The 20316-nt window shown below is 38.9% G+C and overlaps 1 protein-coding gene across 1 annotated transcript; it reads left to right on the top strand.

Annotated features, from left to right (window-relative positions):
• The first annotated feature begins 1522 nt into the window (after window positions 1–1522).
• Window positions 1523–19244, top strand: rab11a (RAB11a, member RAS oncogene family). Its single transcript, XM_062030422.1, has 5 exons — window positions 1523–1700; window positions 2783–2978; window positions 6785–6978; window positions 11588–11668; window positions 17277–19244. The coding sequence occupies exons 1-5, from the start codon at window positions 1661–1663 to the stop codon at window positions 17411–17413; spliced, it is 648 nt and encodes a 215-aa protein (XP_061886406.1). The 5' UTR covers window positions 1523–1660; the 3' UTR covers window positions 17414–19244.
• Window positions 19245–20316: the final 1072 nt, after the last annotated feature.

Raw genomic sequence — 20316 nt, 5'->3', positions numbered from 1 at the left:
CACAGTCAGAAAGTGCAGGACTTCTTCGAAAACCCTACAAACACTAGACGAATGTGGCAGGGCATACAGGTCATCACGGACTATAAAGCTGCCCCCCGTCCCTGTGACAACAGTATCAGCTTCCTAGATGACCTTAACAACTACTTTGCAAGGTTTGAGGCACTTAACACCACTCTGGTGAGAAAATCCATCCCTCGCCCTGATGAGCAGCCGCTCAACCTGGATATAGCGGATGTCCGGAAAACCCTGAGGAGAGTGAACCCCCGGAAAGCACCGGGACATGATGACATTCCGGACAAGGTGCTTAAGGGATGTGCAGACCAGCTGGCTGGGGTTCTCACAGACATCTTCAACATCTCGTTAACCCAGGCTGTGGTACCATCATGTTTTAAGACGGCCACAATCATTCCAGTGCCAAAAAAACCCACAATCTCCTCCCTCAATGATTACCGCCCCGTTGCACCCACCCCCATCATAATGAAGTGCTTCGAGAGGCTGGTAAAGGAATACATTGTCTCCAGACTTCCCCCCCGCATTCGACCCATACCAGTTTGCTTATCACCCTAACCGCTCCACAGAGGACGCCATCTCCTCTGCACTCCACCTGAGCTTAGAACATCTGGAAGGAAAGGACACACACGTGCGGATGTTGTTCCTGGACTTCAGCTCAGCATTCAACACCATCATCCCGCAGCACTTGGTGAGCAAACTGGCCCCCCTTGGATTCAGTACCCCCTTTTGCAACTGGCTGCTTAACTTCCTCACAGACAAACCCCAATCTGTGAGAGTGGGCAACAACACCTCCAGTGCCATCTCCCTGAGCACCGGCTCAAATGTAAACAATCAAACAATCAAATGTAGACACTTTTTCTTATACTTTCTGATCTCTCTCTATGTCCACTACTTGCTATATATATCCTACCAAGTCAGTCCTACACTGTTTCAATATCCATTTCTCTGATGATGCAATTGTTGATGCTGATTGTTGATGTCTGAAGTGTTGATACCAACCAAACCTACCCCCCCCCCCTCCATATCCCACACCCCGGATTGTAAATAATGTAAATAATTCAATGTATATACTCTGATGAGTATCTTGTGTGATGACTGTATTATGATGTTAGTATATATTTGATAGTATTTGATAGTATATATCTGTTTTCATGAATCAATTTTATGTTACCATTTAGTGGTCAATTGTACGGAATATGTACTTCACTGTGCAACCTACTAATAAAAGTTTCAATCAATCAATCAATCAATCAAATATATAAAAAAAAGTGCAGTTCCCCTTTAGGCAGCTGATATCTATGTATCAGTGAAACTGTAGGATACCTCAAAAGTACCTCCAGAATATGACCTGATGGCCCAGGCAACGACAGGTACCCCTACTATTATATAAATAAATGACAAACAAATATTTGGGTGTCATCACCCCTTGGAAGCGCATGTCCAGTATCTCAGCTGGTATATGAATTCTTCCTGTTGACCGCTAGATGTCAGAGCTCTGTTTTTGTTCGACCATGCAACCCACGTAGAAGAAGAAATTACGGAAGTAGGGCTTCCAACATATTTCCTTTTGGAAGAGAAAAATAAAGCAGACCGATTTCTGCTTATTAAAGCGAGGCCAATCTTGGACTTACCGTTACCTTGTAAAACAATGGGCACCAGAGACGACGAGTATGATTATTTATTCAAAGGTAAAATGCTTTTTATAATGTTGTATTGTCCGCTATATCGGTTAGCTGTCAGGCTAAACTTAGCCACCACAACCTTTGTGCTCTGATTGTGTTCCTCGTCAAGCTTTGCAGAAAATGTCAGCAAGTTTAATTATTTTATACGACAAAAGTAGTTGTCGCCTTGGTACAAATGTTTTAAAAGCCACATTTGAACTACGTGGGTACATTTTTGAAGAGCCAGGCCTTTTGTCAGTGTTGGGTGCGTACTAGCGGACACGCCTAACGTTAACCGTTATCACATTATCTTCATGGGATCCAGTGAGCAACGCGTCCGGGCGAGTTATTTATTGATACCGGATGAAGTGACGAAAATAGGAAATATGTAACTTGCAACGGTTGGGTATGCACTGTATAGCAAAACTAACATCGAATAATTGGATGCATTTTTGTTATAATATAATGTGGCCAGCAAAACAAAACGCATTATGATTGTCGAGCAAATTAATACACAAGTTTACACAATGTTTTCATAATCGGTACAATCAAATCAACAATATGTTCAGACTTAAGTATTTGTTTTATATATTTTGTTTTGCGTTTATTAGTCTAAAGTGGAAAACGCGTTTTATTTTGCCATCAGTCCATCTACATTAAATTAAATAAATATGTTGTTTCGTATCATTTAGTGAACTTGATAAAACCATCACCAGGCAACATGATACCGAACAGTATAGTAAATGTTTACTGCAGTTTTGATCACATGTCTCTGATTTGATCAGTTCCATTACGTATGTATGTCTATACAAGCGATTTAGTTTTTGCATCAAAATACACTCACTACTGTATGACACTTCTGCTTTTACGATACAAAAAAATTCAGTTACAATTTGTATGTGGTGTGCATATAAAGCGCAGTTTTTGATCCAACTCTAATATTGGATCACATTTGAGTGAACGTGCACCTGATGTGGTTGATGAATATTGTATGATTTGTTTACAGGAAATTCTCGGTTTATGACTGTAACACAAGACTTCCTGTCATGTGTTAACTAACTAGAGGGAAGCACTGACCCATGATTTCCTCAACTCTGATTTATTTTTAGTGGTCCTCATTGGTGACTCAGGTGTGGGAAAAAGTAACCTGCTATCACGTTTCACTCGCAATGAATTCAACTTGGAGAGTAAGAGCACCATTGGAGTTGAATTTGCAACACGCAGCATTCAGGTGGATGGCAAAACGGTAAAGGCCCAGATCTGGGATACAGCTGGCCAGGAGCGCTACCGTGCTATCACTTCAGCGTAAGTATTATCATTTACAGTACTGTCAATATTTGTGTCTATCCGTCCACTCCTGTGAACATTCAGAAGCTCTTGCTTAGCAGTTAGCATGACTTCTTGTATACTCTTGCGGTATGTCAGGTTAACATGTTAAGCTAATCCTCGTCCTCCAGTGATAATGATACATGTAAGAAATGTAGTTTATGCGCCACCATGGAGGCGAAGATAAGTGATTTAGAAGCAACTTTGCTCTGGATACACATTAGCCGCAAGCAAGGACGCTACATTGTGTTCAGGACGTGACTTCATACTGGGAAGGGACGTTAGCCGACTTAATCGTTCGCTTGTCGGGACACAGCTAGAACCAATATGGCGGTAGTACGGCTGCAGCTATCTATTATTTTAGTAATCGAGTATCGATTAATGTTTTTGATTAATTGAGAAATCAAAGAAAATACACTTACTGTAATTTCTGTACTATAAGCCTCTACCTTTTTTCCTCACTGCGGCTTATGTATGTTCATGAGCGTCACATATCAAGGAGTTTAGCCCCGTCAAATCAGACCAATGAAATTGCTGAACGGGTCATGGTGGACTAGTATTGTCCCGATACCAATAATTTGTTATCTTTGCCGGTACCAAAATATATTTCAATAATTTTGTATACTCTTCAAAATAAAAGGGACCACACAAAAATGTCATTATTGTCTTTATTTTAACAGAACATCTTATGACACATTAAACAAATGTTTATTATTGCAATCAAAAACATTTTTTTAATAAATAACATAGTAAACATACTAGTCCAGGGGTCGGCAACCTTTACCACTCAAAGAGCCATTTTGGCAAGTTTCACACATTAAAGAAAGTAATGGGAGCCACAAAAATGTTTTTAAAATTTAAAATGAAAAACACCGCATACAAAGCTTACATGCTTTGTGCTATGTTAACCAGGGGTCTCAGACACACGCACCGGCACGCACTTTAATGTGGGAATTGGATGTTAGTGCAGCCCACGAGTTTTGGATGAATGTCGCTTGCGTCACACTTGCCAACCCTCTCATTTTTCCCGGGAGACTCCCGAATATCAGAGCGTGATGACACTGCATTTGGCGCCCTCTACAGTCTGCCCAATCAGTGTACCTGCTCGGCCACAAGTGGAATGCAGCTTTGGCTTGCTCACGCAAGAGACAGCAAGGCTACTAACTCAGCAGCCACACATCTTACACTGACGGTACCAATACCCAGAATCCCATGCAGCCCTGACTCTTCCGCTCAACCAACCACGAAGAGGGGGGGGGGGGGGGGTTGATGTGTGGGGGGATTTGGTGGTAGCGGGGTGTATAATGTAGACCGGAAGAGTTAGGACTGCATGGGATTCTGGGTAATGGTTGTGTTGTGTTTATGTTGTGTTACAGTGGGATGTTCTCCAGAAATGTGTTTTTCATTCTTTTTTGGTGTGGGTTCACAGTGTGGCGCATATTTGTAACGTAACAATGTTGAAGTTGTTTGATACGGCTACCGTCAGTGTAAGCTGTGTGGCTGATGAGTAACTATGCTTTGCTGTCTCCTGTGTGAGCAAGTAATAACAACATACAACATGTGGCTGGCCTGGCATGCTGTAAGTATATGCTATAGAGGACAATTACTGCAGTGCAATTAGGTCATGCCCTTTATATAGTAATTAGAGTGTTAATAGGATTATTTTTCCCTGGGAGTAGTCTATGAGAGACACTGACATCCATAAGTCTCCTGGGAAAATCGAGGGGGTCGGCATGCATGTAGCTGAGCCGCATCAGAGTGGTCAAGGAGCCGCATGCGGCTCCGGAGCCGCGGGTTGCCGACCCCTGTACTAGTCGACTTCTCTTTTAGTAGCAAGTAAGCAAACAGGTTACAAAGGCTTCTGATTTGGCTGCTGACGTAGGCTGTAACATATAGTGTCATTTCCAAATTGTATTATTTTGTTAAAACTTTGAAGGGACAAGCGGTAAACAAATGGATGAATAGATGGAATATTAAGACACTTGTTCATTTACTGTTAATATCTGGTTACTTCTGCTTAAACATGTTTTATCTACACTTAAAACTACACTTAATAAACACTTATATTCTTCTATTGTTTGAATACTTTTAATACGTTTTGGGTAATAGTACTCATTCGACTATTCATCCAATAACAAGTAGTTACAGGGTCATAATTAAAGTCCTCCTGTGTTCAGGGACGTATTTCCTGAGTTTATAAACAATAAAAATGACAAAAGATTTTGTGATAATAAAAGATATTGAATTAATCATTGTAGTATTGACTATATATGGTTCTTGTGCTTTGTATCACTACAGATGATATTTGTATAGGTTCACCCATTTGGTTACATTCAGGAGCTCTATCTTGCTGTTAGCGGTTAACTATTGTATCGTCTTACGGTGTGTAGTCAAGCATGTTTAGCTATTCTTCGTCCTGATGATACTTGTAAGAAACATAGTTTATTTGTTCCCATGAGGCAAGGAATAGTGATTTAGAACTAACTAAAACACTGCGGAGAGACATTAGCCGCTAGCTTACTATGTTTTAAAGCACAGCTTGCAGAGCCGTGCTTCAGTATTTATAGCTACATCTTCATCGTTAAGATTTAAAGACAAAATATTTTACTTCTCTCTCTTCTGTCTCCACTCTGTTTCTACTTTTAAGTGTTCTGTGTGTGTTGACTCACATCCGTCTCTGCTCATATTACCAGCAATGTCACCACATGTCAATGAAAAAAAAGAACAGGTATTTTTTAAAGGAAGTATAGTACTTTTTTATAATTCATTAGTATTGCGGTACTTTATTAGTACCGGTTTACCGTACAACAATACGGTGGACCAATGAAATTGTTCATCTTAAATCAAACACACTCACACAATCATGCAGTCAGCCATTTAGCATGTTATGCACTCACTCACATCATGGAGAAGAAACACGACACAGCTCCAAAGCTGAGGACGATCGACTCGGCCATCGAACAAGGAAACAGTCGCTGGATGTAACAGAAATCCACTACCAGTTACGTTCCACGAAAGGGACCAGTGTATGCATCAATGACCTCTCCGGTTGGCGAATGTTTGCCATGTTACAGGCGGTGTCTTTTGTTAAATTTCTGAATGAATACAGGTGGCTGTGTAAATATGTTCTATCTCAGTGTGTACACCTGCAGCTTATAGACTAGTGCAGTCAGTACATGTACAAAATAAAATGCTCACTTGCTGTAGCAAAAACAAACTTAACCCTGGCATTAATATCCAAAGTATGCAAAGAACAGTGACGACTGTATCGTTAAATATCTCGATGCAAGTATAACATTTCATATAAAAAAGAATAAATAAAAACATGCAAATAATTAAGGAGAGCCATGTCGACCCCACAGCTGCAGCCTTATTGCCCCTTTTCATTACGTGTTTGGCAAAAGTTACAACTAAATGTGCAAGCAATGGTTAGTTTCGATTCCACTTATGTCGATGTTGGTCACCCAGTTGACCAGGTTTTGACACAAACAGGTTCCACTGTACAAATAATATTTGCAGTGCACTTATAGTGTTACCATATTACCCAGTTATTATGTAACTAATAAATTGTATCATAGACTTAAAGGTGTTTTTACATCTTGATGATACAGTATTACGAGTGTTTTCTAATTGCCTGAATTGCCAAATATAACTTAACATGCTGCTATTTAATTGGACAAAAATGAGCAGTTACCAAATGTATCACTTGCTATATATGTATCACTTGCTATATATGTAAAAAAAAAAGAAAGATGTCTGATGTGATTAAATGGGCACTTCTGCAGGTACTACCGCGGTGCAGTGGGCGCTCTCCTGGTTTATGACATAGCCAAGCATCTAACTTACGAGAATGTGGAGCGCTGGCTGAAGGAGCTGAGAGATCACGCTGACAGTAACATCGTTATTATGCTTGTGGGCAACAAGAGCGACCTGCGTCACCTCCGAGCTGTTCCCACTGATGAGGCCCGGGCTTTTGCTGGTAAGCTGAAATTTCATTTTAAGCAGTATTTCATTGAACATGTCTTCAAGGGGTTTTGTTGTGGTTTTGTTATACATTTAAAACCCTTCCTTGTGGTCTACATCAGTGTTTCTTAACCATAGGGCCCCCCGAGAGGGCCGCCAAATAATATCTGTTTCTAACCTGTGGTCTGTATGGGGGGCAGTGGCACTCAGTTGTCGGACGCTTTTCCATCACTTGTGGCAGTAATGACAATATTAAACAAACAGAAGAAGTCTGGAGCTGAAGTCATAGAGATGTTTCTTAAGCGCAACAATTATGACAAAATTTGTGAAGCTGTATTTCATTTGGACTATAATTGTATTGACTGTTTAGTTGTATTCAAATATTCATTATGAATTTTGTTTATTTATTTTAGCACAACATAATTGTATTTAAGTTTATTTTTCGTTAGTCTTGAGTCCTTTCTCATTGTTTCGGCCTTTTCTAGCTTTCCCAGGTTCTAAACAAAAGGCCACATGTGGGCTGAGCCAGGACAGGTCCAACTCCAACTTAAGTCTCTCAAAAAATAGCTTTATTTGCAAAAATGTCTTCTTTCCATGTACATCCAAGGTGAACAAAAAATAGTTTAACTGCATACAAAGCTATAAACAAAGTATATTTGGTTAGTACTTATTTTTTAGTCAACCTAAACCAAAGGTTTATGTGTAAATAAATAATAATCTGTGATTAACACATACTTTAGTTTCATATCATTTAACAAAGTTGTAAACTGTTGGTAAGTTAGACATAATTATTGAATATGATTAAAATCAAGGGTAAGATTACTAATGCAGTGTTAATATTTGATGGTCCCCAGGCCTCTTTGTAGTGGAAAAGTTGGGCCCCGAGGTAAAAACGGTTAAGAACCCCTGAGCTAAATAACAACATATACAGTTGCAAGAAAAATTATGTGAACCCTTTTGGATTACTTGGATTTCTGCATAAATAGGTCGTAAAATTAGTTTTGATCTTCATCAAAGCCACAACAACAGTCTGCTTAAACTAATACCGCACAACAAAATTATAGGTTTTCATAATTTTATTGAACACAACATTCACAGTGCAGGGTGGAAAAAGTATGTGAACTCCGAGGCTAATGACTTCTCCAAGAGCTGATTGGAGCCAGGACTCAGACAACATGGAGTCTAATCAATGTGATGAGATCATATGTGTTGGTGCCTGGACGGATTGCTTTCATCGATGGAAAAATTAATTCCCAAGTTTATCAAGACATTTTGCAGGAAAACTTAAGACCATCTGTCCGCCAACTGAAGCTCAACAGAGGATGGGTAATGCAACGACCCCAAGCACTGAAGTAAATCAACAACAGAATGGCATCAACAGAAGAAAATAGGCCTTCTGGAATGGCCCAGTCAGAGTCCTACCTCAACCCGATTGAGATGCTGTGGTATGACCTCAAGAGAGCGATTCACACCAGACATCCTAAGAATATTGCTGCACTGAAACATTTTTGTGAAGAGGAATGGTCCAAAATTCCTCCTGACAGTTGTGCAGGTCTGATCTGCAACTACAGGAAACGTTTGGTTGAGGTTATTGCTGCCAAAGGAGGGTCAACTAGTTATTAAATCCAAGGGTTCACATACTTTTTCCAACCTGCACTGTGAATGTTTACATGTTGTGTTCAATAAAAAGATGAAAAGCTATATTTTTTGTGCGATATTAGTTTAAGCAGACTGTGTTTGTCTATTGTTGTGACTTTCATGAAGAGCAGAAGACATTTTATCACCAATTTATGCAGAAATCCAAGTACCGTATTTTCCGCACTATAAGGCGCACCTAAAAACCTCCAATTTTCTCAAAAGCTGACAGTGAGCCTTATACTCCGGTGCGCCTTATATATGGACCAATATTGAGCCCCAACAGGTCTCGCAACTATGGTAAGCAGCCGCTGACTTCATTTTCCCCCTTAGAAGAAGAAGCGCGCGGTGCATGCTGGGATATATGACCGCGCGAGGCGTGCCGTTTCATTTCCATATGTGTGTTTATGTAAAGACCCCAAAATGGCTCCTATTAAGAGACACAATTACAATGCAGAGTTTAAACTCAAGGCGATCAGTCACGCAGTAGAACACGGGAATAGAGCAGCAGCGAGAGAATTTAACATTAACGCTTTTAGGAAGGCAGGAATTGTCACTGAACTGCTAGACAACAGCAGCGACACTGACTCGATTAATGACGAGGACTTGTTGGATGCCGTATTTGCCCAACTGTTTAATTCGGACACTGAAGAAGAAGAATTTGAGGGATTCGTGGATGAGGAATACCTTAATAAAGTGAGCTTTACATGATTATCTTGTGTGTTGTGTTGTGTGACATTAACGTTTGAGCAACGTTGAGTTATTGATATATTGTTATTGCTTTGCACTATTTCGAGTGTTACTATATTGTGATTGCACTAACGTTTGATTTACCGTAACAGTATCAGACTGTTTTTTACGTGTTTATTAAATCGAGGAAAAGTTCCCCTACACTATGTGATATTAATGTTCCAATACATGTTATACCTTGCTGTTGTTAAAAGATAAACGAAATACAACGTCACTGACTTTACCTCTGGGAAAATAATAAAACAGCTGTTTATTCATTTTGGGAGTGAACAGAGTTGTCAGAACGCTGGTTTGTAATCTATTAATAAAGTTTGACTGACCTATCTGACTGTTTTGTTGACATTCCCTTTAGCACAGCTCCATCTAATGGATACCTAACGTAACCCCAGCCTCTACTGTAGCGTCTATTCTATGCGCCTTATAATGCGGTGCGCTTTATATATGAACAACGTTTTAAAATAGGCCATTCATTGAAGGTGCGCCTTATAACCCGGTGCGCCTTATAGTGTGGAAAATACGGTAATCCCAAAGGGTTCACATACTTTTTCTTGCAACTGTAATAGTGGTTCTTTGGTCAACATTTTGCTTTGATTTATGTTTTACAGACTATCTTCAAGCCGCTTTCTAAATGTCTCTTCAGTTTGCGCCGTTTTGTGGGCGGTCTTATTTACATGCCTCCACATTGACTGAACATTTGTGTTGCGTCGGTCATGTCTTTGTTGTAGCAATGCTTTTCTAGAATAAATCGTATAACAATGGCTAGGTACAAAAAAACATTTTAATCGACCATTTTTCAATATCTTTTAAATTTTTTAATTTCGATTCAAAGGGACTTACAGCGTATCCACAGGACTCTCCACAGGCTATTAAGATACAGTAGTAGAGGCCACCGCAACTTTTGTTGTAAACACCTGCCGGCTTCAAGCGGCTCCTTCAGTTACTTGAACGTTATTATCATGCAGTGTAAACAGACCAAAACTGGTAGTTGTTTTCATTATATTTGTAACCCATAGTCTTGTAAGATCACCACTGACCGTAGTGCAAGCTCACTATGAAAAAAGGAGGGCATGTACTTTTGTTAACCATTGTCACAAAAACTCCCAAAAAAACCCAAGAGCACTCTTCCAGCCTTGACATTATAACTGTTATGCATTACGTCCTCTCTGACTGCACTATCAAACTAAGGGTCTCAGAAAAATAGCTTATATATTTACTAGGGATGCACCAATACAACTTTCTTACTTTCTTTACGATACTGATTTTGGAGTCGATTTTGAGCTGATACAATATCAGCACAATTTATTCATACTTTTGTTATTTTGAAATGTGGAATTTTAGAAAAGTGATCAAGTGAAATTACTCAGAAAAATAATAGGTATGAAAAACACTAACTTATTAATTATAAACCGTCTGAAATGGACTTATGCTGTCTTTAATTAAGTTGAAAGGGAGTAGTAATTGATTTTTTGTTACTACTTACTTTCCAATGTATTTCTGCCATGAAGACTTGGCATCTATAAGTAATATGCAACTATAATTATTTGATACATGTTGAGACATGCAATATTGTTAAATTAAGGACACTTATCAAGCATGTTTATTTAGTTGTATGTTTATCATGTTCCTGTTTTTTGAGCACACAAGGTTAGTCTTGTATTTTAGGGAAGTACATTACAAAAGGTAAACATAGAAGTGTACTAGGAGCTAGTAACTACAAAACTGCTAAGCACACATTAGCAGCGAGACATTTGTAATACTTTTTTTTGTCACTTTATGCCTTGTCCAGAGACTACAGTTTGAAATTAGCTCTTTAGCTAACCTGACAGATTTTTTAATTATTAATGTGTGCTGTCAAAAATACACATACACTTCTGGTGCTTTTTCTTTTAAATGCCTTTGGATTTTCATTGTTCCTGCTTTTTTAATGTTAGACCCCTTATCTATCTTTTTAATGAATGCTATTTTCTGTTCCATTGCGTAGTGTGACAGCATTTCAATGTCAACAAACACCTTGTAAGACCTTTAAAACAACCGTTAGGAAAAAGGTCTAATCATGTACGTCTTATAGGTTTAATGATCTTAGCCTTGAAGGAAAATGTATTCTTTAATATTTTTAACATTATGTAGCACTCATATTAATTGGAAACCAGTTAGTGCTGTTGTACTGTACTAATAGTTGTATTTATCTGGTCAGTCTTTGGAAACCAATTTGATATTAAGTAACACAATTTTCCTTGCAGAGAAAAATGGTTTATCTTTTCTGGAGACATCAGCTCTGGATTCCACCAATGTTGAGACAGCCTTTCAGACCATCCTCACAGGTGTGTATACCTGTGCATATGCTTGTATTGTGACTGTGCCTTTGCTAAAATGTAATTTTCCTAGTTAGTCAAGTTTTATCAAAATACTCAACACAATTCACAAAACCACACATACACTGCAAATTACCAAAACTAACCTGCACATTGAAGCACTGTGACCAAAAATACATATAGCATTATCAAAATCAAACTTTTGCACTAAATGATACACACTTCTTTTATATTAACAGATTTATGTCCCAATTACACACTGTTGGGCATAATGAAAAACACTCATCTTTAGAATGCCTAATACTAAAATAATTTAATGTGTTACTGATCGCACGTGTGAACAGGATATAAACAGTATGTGACGTAGGGGGTCTTGGCTCTTCAAAATAGGCGTGCCGGCGTGTACAGGAAGTGATGTCATCAAAAAGGCAGCCCCCGATGGCTTCAAGCGACATGAATTAATGAAATTAAGCTTTCGTACGCCGAGACGTGGTTCGCACACGAGGCATATATGGTGTGATGTAAAGGTCCCAAATAGAGGCATTTGTAAATCGAGGTTTACTATTATTACTATTATTATTGTCATTATTTTGTTTTTTTATATATTATTTTATTTGTATATGTGTTATATATACTGTATACAGGTATTTTAAAATATTGTTGATATTTTTTAGATTACTTGCCTGTGTATTTAAATACAATTTGAATGATTGACAATAGAGTTGCGCGATATAAATGACATTTAATATACAAACCCCGTTTTCATATGAGTTGGGAAATTGTGTTAGATGTAAATATAAACGGAATACAATGATTTGCAAATCATTTTCAACCCATATTCAGTTGAATGCACTACAAAGACAAGATATTTGATGTTCAAACTCATAAACTTTATTTTTTTTTGCAAATAATAATTAACATAGAATTTCATGGCTGAAACACGTGCCAAAGTAGTTGGGAAAGGGCATGTTCACCACTGTGTTACATGGCCTTTCCTTTTAACAACACTCAGTAAACGTTTGGGAACTGAGGAGACACATTTTTTAAGCTTCTCAGGTGGCATTCTTCCCATTCTTGCTTGATGTACAGCTTAAGTTGTTCAACAGTTCGGGGACTCCGTTGTGGTATTTTAGGCTTCATAATGCGCCACACATTTTCAATGGGAGACAGGTCTGGACTACAGGCAGGTCAGTCTAGTACCCGCACTCTTTTACTATGAAGCCACGTTGATGTAACACGTGGCTTGGCATTGTCTTGCTGAAATAAGCAGGGGCGTCCACGGTAACGTTGCTTGGATGGCGACATATGTTGCTCCAAAACCTGTATGTACCTTTCAACATTAATGGCGCCTTCACAGATGTGTAAGTTACCCATGTCTTGGGCACTAATACACCCCCATACCATCACAGATGCTGGCTTTTTAACTTTGCGCCTATAACAATCCGGATGGTTCTTTTCCTCTTTGGTCCGGAGGACACGACGTCCACAGTTTCCAAAAACAATTTGAAATGTGGACTCGTCAGACCACAGAACACTTTTCCTCTTTGTATCAGTCCATCTTAGATGAGCTCAGGCTCAGCGAAGTCGACGGCGTTTTTGGGTGGTTGATAAACGGTTTTCGCCTTGCATAGGAGAGTTTTAACTTGCACTTACAGATGTAGCGACCAACTGTAGTTACTGACAGTGGGTTTCTGAAGTTGTTCCTGAGCCCATGTGGTGATATCCTTTACACACTGATGTCGCTTGTTGATGCAGTACAGCCTGAGGGATCGTAGGTCACGGGTTTAAGCTGCTTACGTGCAGCGATTTCTCCAGATTCTCTGAACCCTTTGATGATATTACGGACCGTAGATGGTGAAATCCCTAAATTCTTTGCAATAAGTGGTTGAGAAAGGTTTTTGTTAAACTGTTCAACAATTTGCTCACGCATTTGTTGACAAAGTGATGACCCTCGCCCCATCCTTGTTTGTGAATGACTGAGCATTTCATGGAATCTACTTTTATACCCAATCATGGCACCCACCTGTTCCCAATTTGCCTGTTCACCTGTGGGATGTTCCAAATAAGTGTTTGATGAGCATTCCTCAACTTTATCAGTATTTATTGCCACCTTTCCCAACTTCTTTGTCACGTGTCGGTGGCATCAAATTCTAAAGTTAATGATTATTTGCAAAAAAAGTTTTTTTTATCAGTTTGAACATCAAATATGTTGTCTTTGTAGCATATTCAACTGAATATGGGTTGAAAATGATTCGCAAATCATTGTATTCCGTTTATATTTACATTTAACACAATTTCCCAACTCATATGGAAACGGGGTTTGTATCTTGATAATGCATAATGCATGTTAATTACACATTCTGTGTCCTGCAAATTTGACAGCAACATGCTAACGAACGCATCCTCAATGCAATGTAGCATTCTTGCTCGAGGCTAATGTCCAATCACAGTGCAAAATATGCGTAATCACGTAAAAAATATACAACATAAAGTAGCAAGAAACACGTCAATAATGAATAAAACAAAACATGTTCTAGTCAAAAAATCACTTCATATTCTTTACGGCTCACTAGTGTTACCATATCTGAGTTATTGTGCAGAAATATGGGGAAATAATTACAAAAGTACACTTCATTCATTAACGGTGTTACAAAAAAGATCAGTTAGAATAATACATAATGTCGGATATAGAGAACATACAAATCCTTTATTTTTTGAATCAAAGATACTGAAAATCCACGACATAGTGAATTTGCAAACCGCTAAAATTATACACAAAGCAAACAATAACCTGCTACCCAAGAATATACAACAGTTCTTCTCAAAAAAAGAGGAGAAATATAATCTTAGAGAGAAATGTAATTTAAAATATTTGTACGCACGTACAATTCTTAAGACCTTCAGTATATCAGTATGTGGAATTAAATTATGGAATGGATTAAGCAAAGCAATCAAACAATGTACTAATATGATCCACTTCAAGAAACTCTTCAAACTTAAAGTGTTTACAAAGTACAAAGAAGAAGAACCATGATAAACATTCTGAATTTATTTAATTCATCCATTCTTTCACTCTCAAAATAATCTTACTTATCTCATCATATGAAATGTAACTTACTTCACCAATTATTATTTATTTATTTATTTTTATTGTGATAACTTATGGAGTGTATTGTGAATAAATTGAGAACAGGAAGTGAACAAAAGTTTTAGCAACTGTTATGTAAAAGAAAAGGGGTAGGATTAAATAAGCTCTGCTTCTTCCTACTCCTTTTCGAACATGTTGAAAAGAGAAACTGGAAATTGTGATGTATCATGTTGTATGCTTGCATGTTCGAAATAAACTCAAACTCAAACTCAAACTCAAAGCCACTTTTAAGTCAGTAATACTCGAGTAGCTAAACAGGAATAGCTAAACATGCTATACTACACATCTTAGGAGTATAAGCTAACCAAAAACCAGAGCTCTTGAATGAAAGCAACGCTGGGTGGAACGATGCATTAACAGTAACGATACCAAGTAGTATAGTATCAGGTTGATACCACAGTTGTTGGATCGATATTGTCGTTTTTGTTGTTGTTTACAAACTCAGGAAATAAGTCCCTGAACACAGGAGGGCTTTAAGGACAAAAAACAAATGATTTAAATCAGAGCCAATAGTAGGATATTATTTTGACTTTTAAATGATGTTACATCGCCATCCTGTGTTTTTATCTTGATTGTAAATGTGATCAAAAATGGAATCATTCAATGATCGTGAAAATTGACATCAGTATCAGCAGTGGTATGACCAATAATGCCTTGGTATTGTGGATCGATACCAACATTTGTAGAATTACCTTAAATTAATGTAAAATAGCCAAAAAATACATGAATAAGTGATTGTTATATTTTGACATACATGTAGATAGAACCATATTCCATCCATCCATTTTCTACCGCTTGTCCTTTTCAGGCTCGTGGGGGGTGCACATATTGAAACAGAAAATATATATTAACAGTAAATTATGCAAGTAGATTAATAAAAAAACTTTCACAATATTATGTCAGACCCACTCGACAACCATTGCTTTCGGTCTCCCCTAGAGGCCGGGGGTTACCCACATATGCGGTCCTCTCCAAGGTTTCTCATAGTCATTCACATCGACGTCCCACTGGGGTGAGTTTTTCCTTGCCCATATGTGGGCTCTGTACCGAGGATGTCGTTGTGGCTTGTGCAGCCCTTTGAGACACTTGTGATTTAGGGCTATATAAATAAACATTGATTGATTGATAATAGTTTTGAGAAAATATTACAACCTGAAATGACGCAATATTTTACTGTAATAAGTCAGCAGCTAAATTATGATCCTTTTGTAACCCGTTATGGAATAGTTCTATTTTGGGCTGGGCGATATGGCTGAAAACTATATCACGATATACGGTTTTTATATTGATCGATATCGATAGTTATCAATACTTTTAATGACTTATTTAACCCTGCCAATAAATACAGTAAATTGATTTCCAACTTACCAAGGGTGCTATTAATCAATGGAGACGGTGTCTGATAGCCAGGTAGGATGAGCGCAAAGGTAATAAAATAATTAAAGGATATTTGAAGGTAGTTGCAGATTTGAGACACTAGATGGCAGTAGTGTAAAAGCTATTGATTCAGACTTTGGGAAGCTTCTCATTAAATGGACACATTGGAAGTGTCAGGAGGTTATCACACGTCTGCATTAAAGACACATTTCTGTTATTGAGTTGATATACCAAGATATTACAGTTTCTCTTCTCACTGGAGTGAGATGCATGGATGCAGTGAATCCACAGCAAGACAGAAAGATGGCGCAACCACCTAGTGTTATGAGAGCAATGTATGTGTGTGTGTTCTCCTTTAAGAATTTGAGTGTGTACTGTTGGGTAAGTGACGTTAGTGAACGAGTGGAAGAGTGAAACGAGCAAGCGGTAGCATGCACGTGCAAAAGTAGTGGCGACTGGCAAATGTATCCGGTTGTGTTTTGCAGAAATATGAATAAATCGACTAAATTGTCACGAGTTGGCAGCTTCGTCATTCCGACCCAAAAGCTGAGCTTAGCAGACCCATTGTCGGGTAAAGTGAAGGGTGTTACATTGGTCCTGACATCGCCCTTGCGCTCCTTGACTACGGTCTGGGACTAGAAGGCGGGAGCCGAACAGCAGGAAAAGCGTAACACTTGGTATTTGATAATGTTATGTGATTGACTGTTAGCGTGTCCCTCCCATTGCTCAGTCACACTTCCTGTATCCTGTTAGCTGGGTTCCCAAAGCGTGAGTGACTTCATGAAACGAATCTTGCTTCATAATATCTGTTTATTTCCGACCAAAAAATCTAAATTTATATTGAACGCATTTTATATTGATATCGAGTATGTGTCTATCGCGATATATATTGATATCGTATTATCGGCCCGGCCCTAGTTTTATTATCATTTATATACAAAAAATATATGGTGACATATATGGTTTTCGCAGGAAGCCGCGATATAGTTTGCAATATAGATTTTAGGCCATATCCCCCATCCCTAACTGTCACTGCACCAATCAATACAAATCAGAGTCTTGCCTCATCATGTGTTTCTACGTCTGCCTCAGAAATATACCGCATCGTGTCCCAGAAGCAGATGTCAGAACGCCAGGAGAGCGACATGTCTCCCAGCAACAACGTGGTCAACATCCAAGTGCAGCCGACTGAGAACAAACCAAAAATGCAGTGCTGCCAGAACATCTAGCCTGATCACCCCCCTCCCCCCCAACCTTACTGTTATCCTCCACAGTCCCTTCAGGGCTTCAGGGCTGTGACCCGAACTCCGCCCCTACTTTTAATTTTTCCCACTACTGGCCCTGCCCAGCAGCCCTTCTTGTCCCCCAGGTAAATGTGTCCCAGAAAAATAAGTCCCCCCGTAGAAGGCAGCAGGCATTTCATATCACGTAAGATTGAATTCCAGTTGATGCGCTGACATGGCACAAAAATGTCTTAATATATGAATGTGATTTTGTTTTCCTTCTTCTCATGTCTTTATACTTTGTGTCCAATCTTCCACATTTTTGGATGATATCTGTCTTGTATCAAATCTACGACTTGCTGTACTACGATTATAAAGCACATGGTAGTATATTCGATTACGGAACCCCTGCCATCATAGAGTCCCCTCCCTAGTGCAAAGTAGTGTTTAGCACACCACGCGCGGGAGTCTCATGACCTTTGATCCCATTGCTGTGAACAGAACGCTAGTGAAATGTAGGGCCGACAGTGAAGGTTATGCTACGGAAAAGAACAGACAATAGTGTGCAGCCTCCTTGCGAAGGAGTTTGCTTGTTTAAAAAAAATGGCCGCCGGCCGTGCTGCAAACGACTCCGTCTGGGCTCGCTGTAGAACTTGGTGGTTGTCTTGAAAGCTGAACCTGTTCGTTTGTTGTCCTTCAGGCTTCTCTGCTCCAAATTGAGGAACATTGCTTATGTCTGTCAACAGCTTGCATTTGACCACAACTATGCAGGAACTAGCTGATTGTTTTTGTTTTGAAGTGCACTAGTTTAAGGAATTCCAAACACAGTGACTGCTTTGCATGTGAGTACAAAGCTAAGAACGCAGGAAGCATACGCAGCATTTGACTGGTTTTATTTCATTTACTTTTTCTTTGCATGCTCTGAGAGCTCATCAGTGGGATTGGATGTGTCGGCAAAAAATGTGTGCATTGACTTTAAGAGTTAAGAGAAGTTGATGCTCTGATTTCTGGTCACATTGTCTCCTTCACTCATCTGCTAAAAGTTCACCTTTGCGTTGTTCTCCTTTCCTCTTTCGTCGTCACGCAAAGCCTACTCAACACCAAGCTGCCTCTGATTAAACACCATGCACGGCTTTCAGCATGACCATGACTCCACTTTACCGCCTTACGTTGCTAACATTGCTGTTAATCAAATCTGCCGAAGACTGCTCTTGGCGCGCTTGGAGGACAAGCTTAAAGTGAGTCTAGAGTTTTAGAGCTCATTCAGCTTCTAGTGTTGATGGTGTTAGCAAACATATGCACTGCCCAGACCTTTTGTGTGTGTGTGTGTGTGTGTGTGTGTGTGTGTGTGTGTGTGTGTGTGTGTGTGTGTGTGTGTGTGTGTGTGTGTGTGTGTGTGTGTGTGTGTGTGTGTGTGTGTGTGTGTGTGTGTGTGTGTGTGTGTGGTGACAATGCAAAGATTGGTTGTTCTGGAGCGTGTGAGCCTGGCTGGCAGTGCCAATGGCGTTTCCTCAAACAGACGGCGCCGCCAACCAAGCTTCCCCAGACTCGTCTTGACGGTCAAAAGGATCCCTTCCTTCAAACGATGACTCCGGATCATATTCCTTTTTTTTTCTTCTCGGTTTTTTTGTGTTATTTTGTCACATTTTCCAATTTATAAACTGACTGTAATTCCAGTGTAAGTGAAATGAAATAATTTCAAGGATTTTGATGGATGACATGTGCAAGGGGACTTAACGGATGTTTTTTTTTTGTACAGATTGATAAATTGTACAATTGTGTCTATATCTTAAGTTATCAGTTCATCTTAATAAAGCGCACCAGTCATGAACCTTTACATGCTTTTCTATTTTCACTTGGATTTCCAGTATCTGTTATTGATATTATTACACCAATCCCTTATGCTAAGACAATTTTATTGAGTTTGAATACAAAAAAACACAAAAGGGTTTCATAGCTGATCAATCTGAGGAACATTAGATTGTCCACAATGTCTTCATAACGCCATCGTAATACTCATTTCACAACGTTTTGTTGTTTTGAACACAATTCCATAAATAACTTTGGTTTGTAAATACAAGACTCCCTGGAGAAGTTAAATGACTTTTTATGTCTCAGGGGCATAACTTAGTCTCTTATTGTGGCAGTGTGTCAAAGACAAGAAAAGCCATTACAATGCAAGTACAAAAATTACTCCATAAAAATATTCAGAGGAAAAATTGCTCACCAATATTGTCCACATGTGGTGTTAAACGCTCAACTGTCGCAACCATCATTAAGGATAAGGAGACATTCCAATTTGATTGGCCAAAATGTGTCATTGCAAAATCCTTAAAGCAGTGGTGGTTTCTGACATGTGTGTTATGTACCAATGCACAGGGCGGTATTAATAAAGCACCGTGGCCCCAGCCAGAATCAAATTAAATCTAGTTAAATTAATAGAAATTAGAACCACCACCGTACTTTCAATGATTATTTTAAAACAATAATTCCAGTCCAAAAGCTTAACGTTAGCTTGCGTACATTTTCAAAAGTTCTGATGTGTTTGGGATATTTGTGCTGTTAGAACAGTAAATTGTGTCCAAACTATGATATTATTGGCTAATTTCCATATTTGGCCGCAATCCCGAAAAGGACAAGCGGTAGAAAATGGATGGATGGATGGCCATGACATCATGCAAGAAAACAACTCCAGAAGCTAAATAAATATGTTCAGAATTACAAATTAACTTTCTTTTGTCGCTTCTTTTTGGTCTTTTTTGATGCGAACAGGTAAATTGGAATCAGGTGTGTTTTCGATGGAGTGGATAGCTGTCCATAACGCATGTGTGTGTAAAAGTGAGCAAAAGTCAGGAAAAGCAAAACAGTCTTAAGCTTCTTTTGTGTTTTTGAAATGTATTTTAAAACCA

The sequence above is a fragment of the Entelurus aequoreus genome, linkage group LG02 (genome assembly GCF_033978785.1).
Source record: "Entelurus aequoreus isolate RoL-2023_Sb linkage group LG02, RoL_Eaeq_v1.1, whole genome shotgun sequence".
NCBI lineage: Eukaryota > Metazoa > Chordata > Actinopteri > Syngnathiformes > Syngnathidae > Entelurus > Entelurus aequoreus.
Note: the sequence above shows the minus strand (reverse complement) of the source record. Positions and strands in the feature narration are given on the sequence as shown.

What these genes read in the sequence shown, in the direction of transcription:
- rab11a (XM_062030422.1), top strand. Translation starts at nt 1,661, where the DNA reads ATGGGCACCAGAGACGACGAGTATGATTATTTATTCAAAG. An exon ending in GTATGATTATTTATTCAAAG is followed by an intron (nt 1,701 to 2,782) that starts GTAAAATGCTTT and finishes ATTTATTTTTAG; the next exon opens with TGGTCCTCATTGGTGACTCA. An exon ending in CTTTCAGACCATCCTCACAG is followed by an intron (nt 11,669 to 17,276) that starts GTGTGTATACCT and finishes CGTCTGCCTCAG; the next exon opens with AAATATACCGCATCGTGTCC.